This window comes from Notolabrus celidotus, chromosome 2, assembly GCF_009762535.1.
Source record: "Notolabrus celidotus isolate fNotCel1 chromosome 2, fNotCel1.pri, whole genome shotgun sequence".
NCBI classification, from domain to species: Eukaryota; Metazoa; Chordata; class Actinopteri; order Labriformes; family Labridae; genus Notolabrus; species Notolabrus celidotus.
The window spans coordinates 3,860,412-3,875,046 of NC_048273.1; the positions used below are offsets into that span (position 1 = coordinate 3,860,412).

The window sequence follows — 14,635 nt, forward strand, 5'->3', positions numbered from 1 at the left end:
ACTGATGTTTATCACGACTACCAACAGCAGCTTTAGGTTATCATGGAGATATTATAATAATAATAATAATAATAATAATAATAATAATAATAATAATAATAATAATAATAACAACACAAAAGTTTCTCTAAGACACTTTACACATAATAAATTAATTATTGTTTAAAATCAATTATACGTTAAAAGCCTTTTGAATTATTTTAAACTGGATATTTTACAATTTAATCTAATTTTTTAAATGGGTTATTTTTCCAATTTAGTGTCATATTCTAAATGTAATATTTTTCCAATTGAGTTTAATATTTTAAATTTGATATTTTTCCAATTTAGTTTAATATTTTGAATTTGATATTTTTCCAATTTAGTGTCATATTTGAAATTGGATATTTTACAATTTAATTTCATATTTTAAATGGGTTACTTTTATAAATTTAGTGTCATATTTTAAATTTGATATTTTTCCAATTTAGTGTCACATTTTAAATTGGATATTGTGTGGCTGTCGGGCACCCTGTGGGGGTGTCAGGAGGTCTGAGTCAGCTTCGTGCTGCGACTCGACACAGAAAAGATTCAATGTGTGAGTCTGAATCCCTGGGAAGAAGTTCTGAGATGGATTGACAATTAAAGGATCATTTCGGTTAAGAAGAGATCAGCTGTGATTCTGACTCTTATAGTTAAGTAGAGAGAGAGAGTGGATGATAATTGTCTGCATAAAACGATGGTGATGCTAATCCATTTACAAGAAAATAACAAAGATTTTACATTCTGCATCCAAAATATAGACTCCATACTGTAGCCGACACTATGTTAGACTGCATGTATACTGTTGTTGTTGTTGTTGGTGCAGGAAGAGACTCACTAATGAAGATGCCAAAGGCAGAGAGACACACACCAACACCTTTGACATTTAGCAGACAGGCCTCTTCATACTGCTGCAATTACCGGACATCTTTTTGTAAGGAAGAGGGTTTCATTATCACCTGACACCTCCAAAACACATTCCTCTCTCCTTTGTCTCTTGTGTGTGTGAGTGTGTGTGTGTGTGTGTGTGTGTGTGTGTGTGTGTGTGTGTGTGTGTGTGTGTGTGTGTGTGTGTGTGTGTGTGTGTGTGTGTGTGTGTGTGTTTCTTTCTGTACGTATGTAAACATTGAATACATTTTCTGTAGCTTTGATAAATATTCAGGCAGATTTGTTAGTGATAATTTACCACGTTGACACAGAAGAACAAATATCCCACAAGCTAAGGCATAAGCATGAAGAGCAAAATTCACAAAAGGTCAACCGTTGGCTGGACACTTAAACAAAAACCCCTTACTCTGATGGTCTGCACTCTCTCAGGAGAAGAGTGCACTCAGCGTCCTCAAAACCTTCTTCACCCCTCCAAACAGAGAATCTCACTCTGTGTAACCTCCTGCTTCCATGCAGCAAGAAGGATCACAATCAGGTGTTTGTTTCTTGTGCATCATTTGGCTTTAACAGATGATAACTAAAGACTCTAGGCGTAAATGTGTACACGAGTATTAGGGAAAGAAATCAGCAAGATTAGCTGAGGGAAGCAAAGAAAGAGAGAAAGGCAGGAAGGTGTGCGTGTGTCACTGACCGGTGCTCATCATGACTGGCCAAAGCTCTGCTGTACAGGACTTCCAGGCGGTCCAGAGGCACACCGTGTACTGCAGAAGGCCGGCGGGTGTCAAGGGGGTGCTCCTGACAGGAGTGTCTCCTCCGCAGAGGAGGAAGCATCAGCTGCCCGGAGAAACGCCGCCGCACCACCTGGTGGATGCTGGGCAGCGACTCCCGACGACTCTGTGACCAGAGAGAGAGAAACAACCTTTTAATTTATTTTTATTTAACCTTCATTTAACCAGATGAGAACCCATTGAGATCAAGACTTCTTTTACAAGGGTGACCTGGCCAAGAGGTCAGCAGCACATGTCAAAATAAACAGCACAGCTCAACAGCATGGCGTATATATACAGACAGTGTGTAGAAACAATCAATGATTTAAAAGTGCAACTCATTTGCAAATAAAGTGCAATTTGTGATCACAAAACAGCATTTTTTTTAAAACACAGGCGCTGTTCTGTGGTCTGTCTTTCTTTTAAAATGGAGTCAAAGGAAGTGAAATAAAATCAGACAATTTCAAGTCCTCTTGGATCGATTCCAAGCAGTAGGTACAGCAAAACTAAACGCTCTCTTACCTAATTCTGTCCGAACACAGGGAACACACATTTGTAAGATGTCGCAGGACATGAGGAGTTGAAAACTTCAATGTAACTTATATATAAGGTGGGGACAAGGTGACACAGGTGATACTCATACAGGTGAATAAACAGTCCTGTGATGGGTCAAACATTCTTAGAGGTTAACTTAACTATCAGATTAAAGGCGTTTTTAGCAAGCAGCAACCTCTGGCTACAAGAATTGAAGCTAACATGGAAGATTTAAAAACTGCAGTTCCGGAGCGCTGGTGGCCTAGCGGTCTAAGCGCCCCACATATAGAGGCTACAGTCCTTGTTGCTGAGGCCGCTGGTTCGACTACCGGCCAGTTGACCACCAGCTGCATGTCTTCCACCACTCTTAACTCCCACACATTTCCTGTCTCTTCAGCTGTCCTGTCAATAAAGGCAAAAATGCCCAAAAACAGAACTTAAAAAAAAAAACTGCAGTTCCTCGAGTGTCCACTTGAGGCTGGCTCTAGAAGTACCAGAAACCACATACACACCCATTCAAAAAAGAGGATCTTTACAGCAGAAATAAACCTGTTTACATCCTGGTACAGAAAATGATTTTAGTCTGAATAGCTCATTTCTCTCCCACACACTGCACGGGGTGAATCTTTTCATAACTCAGAAGTTTTGAAGATAGTAAGATTACAAGTTTTGCATCATTAGAGGCACAGCTGACTTGATTGACAGGCGGGAACACTGTAGCTGTTAGCAAGGATGCTAAAGGCCCGCCTCTTTACCTCACACTAGCTCCACAGACGTTAGGTCCAGTTCAGTATTTCAAATATGGCACCTGTCAAGGATGGGCTTCGAAACAGGGCTTTAAGGAACAGACGGGTATGAGAGTTTCTGTTATTGGAAGAGTTTCTAATGCTTTGCCGAGCTGATATCAATGATGTCCCTCACTTGTAATAAAATCTCTCAGTATAATGAAAAACAATTGATCTCATCTCTGACAGCATGTCTCTGGGGTGTCAGTCGGTGGACTGGAAGAATATTTTCGACACACATTTGCGGTTCTCTGATGATGAATCCTTCAGTGATCCCCTGAGAGTTCGGACTGTAGAACCACGATGAGGCTGGCTCCTTTGTTTGGAGTTCAATGTCTCAACAGCTTTTCCTTAATGTCATGAAATCTGGTGCATACATCTAATCATGCAGGACAAATACTTTACATCATCACAAACAAAGACAGCTGTTGACTCTTACTGTTTGCTCTCCTTACTTGACCAACCTTACATTATTTCATGAACTGTACATTTCCCAACCCGCTGTACATAATCATAGAAGTGTGAATAAACAATGCACCCTCCAAGTTATTATGCCCTCAATCACTGCAGTTAAGTGAACAATAACACAAATGACTCATAGGTCCATTAATAAAACATTAGAGATGAGACTTTAATGCCCCTAGACATTATGAAATATTATCTAATCAGTCACAATTAGCATAAATTTGCAAAACACTCCTGTTTGTCGATGCATAAATATTTATACAGTATGTAATTCAGCTCTGTCACAACAATCTGCATTATTTTGCGGTCTCATAAACGACTCAGTGAACCGCGAGTGAGGCTTCACATGTCAGTGTGTGACGTGGCGTCTGTCCTGAGGATGCTTCAGGCGAAACACAAACACTTTTCACATGTGACGCTAAGTAAGTAGTTTGTTTGTCTTCTTTCAAGACAATTAAATTGGCTTTTTTTTGGACATGTTGTGCATGCTAATCCGTTTAGCATCCGCCCAGCCGCTGTAATGGATCGCAGCAGCGAGAGACGTCAGGTAGAGAGACAGCAGCTTTGTCTCGTTGACAAACAACCGAGCGGTGAATCCAATGTGTGATTCTGCCTCTGAGTGTGTGTTTTTGTGTGAAAGGCCCACGACAGAGATGACTTCGTCCAATTAAAGGGTGTCAGATGAGATTTAGGTTTAGCCGAGAAGAAAACACATTAGCCCAAAAATCTATGCCCATGTCAGCCGAGCCTTTGGCACTTCAGAGCCGGTGTTTGTGTGTGTGATTAGTGCTCTGCAGAGTTCACAGAGTCATCACCTGGTGGTTCAGAGGTGTGATGGGTATTGATCCACCTTCCAAGGAGCAGGGAAAGCAAAAGTCTCATTTGGCTGCTCTGTGTTGTCAGGTATCAAAACCAAACATGACTGACAGGCCGACGCTCCCCTCATCTCCGACTGTCATTATAGCCTCTGGAGGGATGTCCGTGTGACTTTCTCAGAGATAAGGTTTTCTTTATTCTCTCATAGTTAGCACAAACAAATGATTCACCCTGGGGACTGGATCAAGAGCTACAGCTGCAAGAAAAAGTACGGGAACCCTTTGGAATTACCTGATTTCTGAATAAATTGGTCTTAAAATGTGTTCTGATCTTCATCTAAGTCCCAACAATAGACAAAGACAGTCTTCTTAAACAGTCAGCACAGAGGAATCTGTGCATCACAGAGATGTGGGGAAAGCAATATCATTTAAGTACTGTTCACATTCCTCTCTCCCTCCTCCGGACACATTGCTTCCTGCTCTTGTCAGTTCCCCAGCTGTGTGATTGTGAGCTCTGTCTCCTCACAAGTTTATCCCCACACCTTTCATCCAGCTCTTCAGCCTCCCTGAGGTGTACTCCAGGTGTTTTTTGCCTTTTTATTCCAGGCCAGAGTCTGTTTTTAGAATTTTGATTTTTGCTGCCAGTGTTTCGCTTTAGCCTTTTTTGTGATAAATACTTTGTCCAGTCTGCCTTCAGGTCCTCTTTCCTATGTTCGTACCTCCTGTTTGTTACCAACATGACACAAAGAGATTCATAGAGTTGTGTTTGGGTGTCTGCATGAGAAGCATCAGTGATAGCAGAGTGCTGTGGAGGAAAGTTTTTCTGTTTCAGGGCTCTGATGCTGAGTTTTTGTTCAAAATGTTCAACTGAGTTTACTCTGAGGTTGCTCTTTGTTCATAGTGCTGTTTGATCGCATTTTAATTTTGAGCAGTACTTTGCTAACCCAAAATGCATCAGTGTTGTACAGAATCTATTACAAAACCCTCCCATACTCTTGATGAATCGCTGGATACTTGGAACCTAAAGTGTCTAAAAGTAATATGGGAGGTAGAGCCTTCAGGTATCAGGCCCCTCTCCTTTGGAATCATCTACCAGTCAGGGTCCGGGAGGCAGACACCCTCTCTACTTTTAAGAGTCGGCTTCAAACTTTCCTTTCTGATAAAGCTTATAGTTAAAGCTGGATCAGGCTTGGACCAGCTCTTAGTTATGCTGCTATAGGCTTAGACTGACACACTTGGATCAGGTCTTTCCCTCTCTCCCCTCTCTCTGCCTGTCTCTTCCTTTAACTCTTCCTGTCCCATTAAAGTTACTAACCATAGACCTTTCTGGAGTCCCTGAGCTCCCTTGTCTCGTAGGTTCCTCTGGATCTCTGCTGCTGTGGATGTGCCAGACTCCAGCTGCTACAACTACTACTATCCATCTCACCACTATCATCTCTCTCTCTCTTCATCTCCCTCTATCCCTCTCTCCAACATGGTAGGTCTCAGCAGATGTGTGTCTAACATGAGTCTGGTCCTGCTGGAGGTTTCTGCCTGTTAAAGGAAGTTTGTCCTTGCCACTGTAACTTGCTAAATGCTGCAAAGTGCTCTGCTCATGGTGGATTAAGATGAGATCAGACCGAGTCCTGTCTGTAAGATGGGACTGGATCTGATCCGGTCTTGATGTTGGGTCTTTGTTAATAACAGAACATAGAGTACGGTCTAGACCTGCTGTTTCTAAAGAGTCTTAAAGGTCTTATCGCCTACATTCCTGCCACCCTGCTCCATATTCGACACAAGGACATGCATAGAGTTCAGCTTGGAGGTTTTTGAATGTAACACACCCCAATAAAGAAATGTAAGGAATGTAAAATGAGGTCTAACTAGAAAAGTTAACCTTTAGACATCTATCAGTGCAACACAAAAGTCCCTGATTGAATCATTACCTCCTGGAGAGCCCAATCTTCCCTGTATCTCAGCAGGAGTTATACATACAGTATGTGCTTGAATGAGTAAGTATGTGGATCTTACTCGGGTTCTTTTTAATCTGTTGGTGGCCAAGGATCACGATTAAACAAGTTGAAGAGTCTTTCTTAGTAACTCTCACTTTACTTCCTTTCTTCTGTTTCTACAACTTAGTTTTAGAAATGTTCCAACATGAAGTGTTAGTGCCCAAAGATCAGATTTTCATACAGATTCACACTCAAAGAAAGTTCCTCAACTGCAGTAAGTTCACATCCACCAGAGAGACTAAGTTACTATTAAAACCAACTCATTTAGCAGCCAGTCAGTGACCAGATCTCTCTACTAACTATCTTATTTTGGAAATACCACTTCCTGATGTGCGTGCATGCGTGTGTGCGTGCGTGCGTGCGTGTGTGCGTGCGTGCGTGCGTGCGTGCGTGCGTGCGTGCGTGCGTGCGTGCGTGTCAGAGAGCTGCTGCCCTGTGAGAGGACAAACTCTGTAGTGAGATCACACGAGAATGTGTCTGACTCTAACAGGAACTTCATCAGTGGAAATGTACTTATTCAGATTCCTGGAGACTGCTTTGTGTTTCTTTCAGCTTTAGTCCGACTCTCCGGTTGTTTTAAACAGGGGGGACTGTGAGTGACCCAGGCTGGGATCTGGATCTGAAGGGTAATTCAATCAGGACCTATCACATTATCACATGGATTGAACATATTGTTTGTTTGGGATCAACACAAATTAACATCCAGCCTGGGAAGCAGATAGTTATGCAAGCAAGCACTTTATTATTATGATCTAATATAGGGCAGATTACTCATCCTAATTGTAAACATAATCAGTATTGAACAAACTGAACATGAGCTCTAATTAAGGCTGCTCAATTAAGGCCAAAATGATTATCACAAGTTTATTAACCATGATTTTATAGTAACTTCAAATGGAATTTTTTAACTCTGTGTTGTTTATTTTAAATACATACACTACCAGTCAAAAGTTCAGAAACACCTTCTCATTCAAGGGTTTGTATTTATTCTAATTATTGTAAACACTGTAGATTAATACTGAAGACATCAAAACTATGAAAGAACATATATGGAATTATTGAATGAACCAAAAAGTGTTAAACAAAGCAGAATATGTTTTATATTTTAGATTCTGTAAAGTAGCCCCCTTTTTCCTTCATGACAGCTTTGCACACTCTTGGTATTCTCTCAGTCTGCTTCATGAAGTGGTCTCCTGGAATGGTTTCTAATGAACATGAGCCTTGTCAAGAGTTCATTTGTAGAATGACTTGCCTTCTTAATGTGTTTGAGACCATCAGTTGTGTTGTTCAGAGGTAGGGTTAGCACACAATGGAGAGACCTATTTGACTACTGTTGTAATCCAGATTATGGCAAAACCAGATTATTTCATAGTTTTGATGTCTTCAGTATTAATCTACAATGTTGAAAATAATTAAAATAAATAAAAACCATTGAATGAGAAGGTGTGTCCAAACTTTTGACTGGTAGTGTATGTCCTGTGTTCCATCTATTGGACTCAGGTTGCTGGTGTTCTGCAGGGTTAGAAACCTCCTAGTCTGGAGATGTTGTAGTTTAGTTTTACTGTCCAACTACTAGATGTAAATTAGGCGATCTGCATTGCCTTACACGGTTGTTTTACACACTGATTTCCCTTCAAAGCTGACCCTTTGTAGCAGATGCATTTCCATCAGACAGCCTCTGAATATGACTCCATTTACATCAGGACCTTCCTTCTCCTCGTGAACACCCTGTCTTTGTTTTAAAAACCTGAGTGAGAAATGTTCCAGCAGCAGAGAGGAAGCAGCTGGCTGCGTTATCACCTGTCTGAGCTGCTTCTCTGTCACACACGGCGAGTGAGAATGAGACGGAGGCAGAGAGGCTGCAGCGTGATCAGAAGGGATGGCGGGGTGCTCTGTCTCTGTAAACCAATGAGAGCTGTCGGGAGTCGGGACTGATCCTCAGCACGATTCTGCATTAATCGGGAGTCCGGCGCTCTATCAGTACTCATGACTCACGCTCGTGACATATCTTCAGCTCAGTGTGACGGGGACGCAGTGGGACTCAAACCCCAAACATCAGCTGTATCAGCGAGTCACGGAGCAGTGATTTGGCTGCCTCTTGTACTGGTTGATTTCTTCTGATGGGATTATTTGGCTTCTGTGTTAAACTGCAGTGACATAAATACACCTTTACCTTCTTGAGAGAAAGACACACTAAATATGATTCACTGATACTTCAGACAGACCAAATGTTCTCTATCAACAAACTTTAAAAAGTCTAAAAAAGGCAAAAAGTAATAACATCAGTACAACAATGAGCCAATACCAGGACTGTCTATATAAATGCAGTTTTTGATGATATGGTTTGAACTTAACAGATCTGTAAGTAGGCTTCAGTATCAAGAACAGGGTTCTAAATTTCTGAGATTCATGGATTCAGTAAGGCACATGAATCTCAGTTCCACTCTCTGTTCCTAAGGGAAACATAAATCCTTCAGTGTGTGGCAGCGTCACATTACGTCACTTGTGATATGTCAACACATGTGGCATAAATCAGACTTGGAAACATCCGGGGAATGCAAGAACACAACTCAACCAAACATTTAACAAAGCTCTGGTCCTTTAAAGACATCTAAATGCTAACTTGAGCTTCAAGCTGCAGTATCTCTCTTGTATCATCATATTGAGTGGAAACACAGCGCTGCAGTTTAGGGGTGACCCCAAATAGTTGAATATTCGACGATTGGTTCTAACGAGCCTTAGTCGACCGCCAATCTCATAGTTGAATATTTGCATATGAAACGTGGATCATTCCATTCAAACCATGGGGGTGCTCAATGTCTAATTTTACATCATTTTCCTGTTTCCTGTAAAAATAGTGTCTCATATATCCTATTTTGATATAAATATAAACTTATTTAATGTAACTCTGAGAACAGCTCTTGAAGTGTTAAATCTCCTTAAAGTGGTCATTAAATCTCCCCTGGTAATTAAAGGTGGACTCTTCCATTTAGCGGGGACCTGTGGAGCAGACGTACCTCAGCTGGCCTTTAAATCTTTCTACGTTCATGGCAGCTCAAAATGTCAGGAAATAAAACTTCAGATGATCCTAAAAACTAGTGATGAAGATGAGGAGCAGCTTCATGAAGAGGGCTGTGAGATCAAGGATTACCGGACCACACAAAAACTGTACGGGGCCAAAAGAACCAGGAGGGATACCCAAAACTGTCCGAAGCCTCAAAAACAATCCACAGCATCCCATCCACCTCCACACCATCAGAGAGGATATTCTCAAAGACAGGATTTACAGTCAACAAAGCAAGGAGCACACTTCTGCCCGTACACACGATGGTTTTCCTCACGTACAGTTTGAAAAGACTCAAGCGGACAAAGACGCGATGAAAGACTGTTTTAAAAGGTTCTGTTAAGAGATTTAAAAACCCTTTAGCTGGTTCAGGTTAGATTTTGAACATTATACAAATGTTTAGTCTTAAGTTGGACAAACTACTCTCTGCAGTGCTGCTCTCTGCTGTGTGAACACTGTTTAAATATCTCCTGATTCCTTTCTCTATAGTGGAGCGTTGTTCCATGTTTAACGGATGGTGGCCTTATTTGAGTTTTCTCTCCTTCATCACCTCGTTGTTTTTGTAATATAGATTTAAAAAATCTAAGTTTATGCTCATAATATTCTGTTGTCCCTTTTACTTTAAGCTATGAGTCTCTTAATTGTAAAGGGTTATGTGTAATATTGTCATGTGGTCACCATCATGCAGACTTTGGGTCAATAAGGAGAAACAACAAACATTCCACTATTCATCCACTATGGGCAAAATCTGATGAATCAGATTCGACTAAGCAAATCCTTAGTCGGGCTCACCCCTACTGCAGTTACATCATCACAGGTTGCTCACTTTTCCCAACACACAGATTTAATATGGGCCTTCCTAAAGTCTTCTTATGGATTTATTTTCTTACAAAGCTTGGATGCATCTTCTTTCTTTCTTCGGAGTGATTTGGCAGAACAACCCGACTGAAAAATTGTAGCAGAATGTCCACAAGCTGTTGCAGCCAAAATGTGTGTGTTATCTTTCAGTGAGCGCTTCATGTTCTTTACTGTCCTTCCATTAGGAGTCTGTCTGATTTATGGTTCAATAAATATCTCTCTCTCTTCATTTCATTTTGCAGAATCAGTTGATTAGCCTGTTTGCCAAATGTGGCGATAGCACTCAACATTTAATCAACGCTCTTGTGTCATTAAACAAATCCCTCACTTCTTCCAACTGGATCATTATTATATTCTGCAGATAAACACAGAAAATGGATTCCATAATTCAATTGTCCGAGCCTTTTGTACTCTGAATTAACCACTTGAAGAGCAAAGTGCTTCAAATTCAGGAAGATGGAAAAATTATACATAAAGAATAAACAAGAGCCTTTAAGTGACTGATGTCAACACACACAAACACACCTTCCCCTCATGCACACTGAGCCCTGACGGCGTGATGATGCAATCACAGAGGATAAGAGCATTTCATTAGGACACGCTGATCCTTCCCCGAGCTCATGAGAGCAATCAAAGCTGCTGCTGCCGCTCACCTAATTTTGAAAATGAATATTAATTAATCACAGCCGTAAGAGGAGCGTTTGAAAACCTCACATTGAGTGCTGTTGATGTGTGACAGCCTGGAGAAGCCTGCTCCTCCGATGCACGGCTGAAAACATTCACCTGTGTGTATAATGACAACCAGGGGGTGCACAGGGTGTGATTAGCATGCATCCATAAATAGAGCCAGCCTCCAATCAAGCCGTTGCTATAAAATCCCATCGCCGTCTCGCTGTAGGCACGGCTGTGTCGTGATTGACTCATCAGGCGGTGGGAGCAGAAGGGTTTCGTGTGTAAGAGGTTAGGTCGGGTATCTTAAACTCTGCCCCTCTTTATTTCATGCTACAATAACTACAGTTTAATCCCTGCACTCAACCACTCCTGCTTAGAGTACGTCCACTCAGGTGTCGTCTGTGTGAAGTAAACACTGATGGTGCAACCTCAACTGTCATATCTTCATCTGCCGCCATCGCAATGTCTGTACCATAGACTGTATAAAATATGGACGTAGTGTCCGTGATGTCACCAATCTGTTCCTGAGAGCTGTTTTGAAGTCAGTGGACGGCGGCAGCCATATTGGAAATGCGGAACTCAACCAGGCAGAGTGTGACGTAAAGAGGCGGAGTTTGAGCCTCCTGGCCAACAGCTATGTGTTCCCGACCGGGAGTCCACTCAGTCATGTCCTTATTTGGGCAAAAACTCGCAATCTTAATATCTTCTGAACCGTCGCGTTAGAAAAAAAGTGTGTGCCGATACAGAGATTAGCTACTGTAACCAAGCCGTTTTTTGTACCAGGCTGTAAACATGTTTATTATTGCTGCAAAGATCGTCTCTTTTGAATTGGTGTGTATGTGGTTTCTGGTGTTTCTGCAGCCAGCCTCAAGCAATTCACTCACTGATGGTAGAGGCTGATAGTGAGGGACAGGACCATCAGTATTAAGGCTGATTTATACTTCTGCGTCTCCCCTACGCAGCAGGGGCTGACGCGGACATGAGCCCCACATACTTGTGCGTCGATGTGTCCATGTCGCGCAGCAATTCTCCGCCAAAACGCCTGAGGGCAGTGCGGTCTCTCTGATAGCCGGCCGCCTGCTTCCGGTCCCACTACGATCTCTGTTTACTTTTCCACAGAGTTTCAGAGCGTGTTATGTTAATCTACAGCTGATACATGTTGCTGTTTATCATACAGACATGATTACATGAAGAATAGAGAGGAGGAGATGAAATACACGGCCGATGTGCGGCCGATGTCCGGGATCCCGGAAGTGTTGTAAATGCAGGAAAGACAAAGCCGCCGAGCGGACCAATCACAGGGCTTGCGGTCCGCGTCGGCTCTACGGGGAGTTACATTTTGGAGGAGGTGCACGTCAGCTACGTGCGTAGGCCTCGGCGTAGGTACGAGAGCTACGTGGACCCCCGGCGTAGGGTACGCCGTTGATTCAACACAGAAGTATAAATCAGCCTTTAGTTGATCTCATTCGTTCACATTCACAAACATCTGAACAACAGAGGGAGCAATTTGGGGTTCAATGACTTGCTCAAGGACACTTCGGCATGTGACTGCTGGAGCTGGGATCGAACCGCCAACCTTCCAATTGATAGTCGACCGACTCTACCCACTGAGCCACGGCCGCCCCAAAGATGTGGCCACTCTTCTCAAAGCACTTTGAATTGCTCTGTGTGTTAATGGTGATTTAAAAACTTACCCCGTTTCAAAAAACTCCTCACAGGGACTCTAAAAGTGGACGATACACTGACCCTCCTGCCAAAGCTGCTCGGCTCAAGTTGTTATTTCTCATATTAGACGTCATCGTGAAAATATTCCTGAAAGCGATCAATAGATTTTTTGAAAGAACCTTTTTGTAAGAGATGAATCAGAAGTCTCTCTCAAGGAAAATCTCATTTAGTAATCATAAAAATCATGATGTTTTACAGGAAGACGGCGTCAGACACTGAATCATATCGTGAGAGCGTAGGTAGAGATCTTTTCCGGGAGGTTGTCAGACACTCAGAATAACAATGAACCACGCCAGAGGCCACAACAAGAACTCTCTAATAGACAAAGACACTGAGATGTTGATGATCTATTTATGAAGGAACACGTCTTTTCTTTATTAGTCATTCAGAGCTTAAATGTTAAAAAAACAAAAGGTCCAGGTTTCAAAGAAGTGTGATACATTTGACATTTAATTTCCACAGATTAGTCAGCGATAATAAATAAAAAGCTGAGAGGGATTGAAGATTCAGGTCAGAGTAAAAGCTGGTTTAACTGTTTCCATCTTTCAGACTCTGCTGAAGTCATTTTATCCTTTTTAATAACTTGCACAGTTTGAACAGTAAATTGGATCATGGAATTTTGAAATTTGATACCTCACAGATTTATATATAAATCAGCTACTCTGCAGTAGACTCTCTGAATCTGACGCTCCGTGAGTTTACAGATCACTGATTGAAAATGGAAAAGTTTCTGTCTCACAGGAGAAACTTCTCTTTCACAGAAAGCGTGTTTGGACTTCTTGCAGGCATTCCTGTTTGAAATTGCTCTGCAGTGAATCCGAGGAGAAGTCCACAGAGACGAAAACACTTTACAGAATTAAACGACTTCATCTGTTTTCTGATTTGTGCTTTGAATTCTTATTGCTGCCGCCTCTCCTGAGCGCATTCAAAATCAGAGTCTGAAGAAAAGCTGAAAGAGGATCCAAAGAAATCATCTTCACCGCCAGTCGGTTGAACTTGTTCTAAATATCTTAACTATTTCAGCCTAAATGCCGGACATATGTTACGTCTAAAGCATAGACTGTATAAATAATGGACTTGGTATCCGTGACGTCAGCCATCTGTTACTGGAGCGCGGCTCTGATGCCAATTGGCGGCGGCAGCCATATTGGAAATGTTGAACTCAACATAACTGCTGTCGAGCGAGTGTGAGGTAAAGAGGCAGGCTTTGAGGCAACTAGCTAACAGCTACAGTGTTCCCGCCTGTCAATCAAGTCAGCTGCGCCTCTCATTGGAAGACTCGTAATCTCAATATCTTTGAAATGACCGCATTATGAAATAATTCACCCCCCGTACAGTGTGTGACGAGAGAGAAATGAGCTATCCAGACTACACTCGTGTTTTTTTATCACGCTCCAAACATGTTTATTTCTGCTGTTAAGATCGTCTTCTTTGAATGTGTGTGTATGTGTTTTCTGGTCCTTCAGGAGCCAGCCTCTAGTGGACACTTGATGAACTGCAGTTTTTAGCACTTCTGCATTGGCTTCAATTCTCGCGGCCGCTTGGTCTCCTCTCTAGTCTTCCCTGTAACCATTGCTGTATGATAAACAGCAACATGCATCAGCTCTAAATTAACATAATAAGCTCTGAATCACTGTGGAAAAAGTCAGAGGGACCACACTGCCCTCTAGCGTTTCGGCAGGTAACTGAAGTTTGGGCTCTGCACAAGCGGCAAACTCCGGTCTCAAACAATGAAGCCAATGCGGAAGTGATATAAACTGCAATACATCGAAAATCCTCTTGAGGCTGGCTGCAGAAACACCGGAAACCACATAGATATGAATGGGAAAAAGACGATCTTTGCAGCATTAATAAACATGTTTACAGCCTGGTTCAAAAAACGGCTTGGCCCTATGAAGCTAATCTCTCTAATGGCACACACTGTATGGGGGGTGAATTTTTTTCTAACGTGACGGTTAAGAAGATATTAAGATTATGAGTTTTGCCCAAATAAGGACATGACTGACGTGACTCCCGATCGGGAACACACAGCCATTGGCTAAGAGACTCA

The 14,635-nt window shown here is 42.0% G+C and overlaps 1 protein-coding gene across 2 annotated transcripts in view; it reads right to left on the reverse strand.

Annotated features, from left to right (window-relative positions):
* LOC117829568 (cAMP-specific 3',5'-cyclic phosphodiesterase 4D-like) overlaps window positions 1–14,635 on the reverse strand; it is a 131,577-nt gene that overhangs the window by 105,388 nt on the left and 11,554 nt on the right. For both annotated transcript variants that reach the window (XM_034707143.1, XM_034707134.1), the window contains exon 3: window positions 1,601–1,803. In XM_034707143.1, the coding sequence (XP_034563034.1) occupies window positions 1,601–1,803 (203 nt within the window). The remainder of the gene's footprint in view (window positions 1–1,600; window positions 1,804–14,635) is intronic.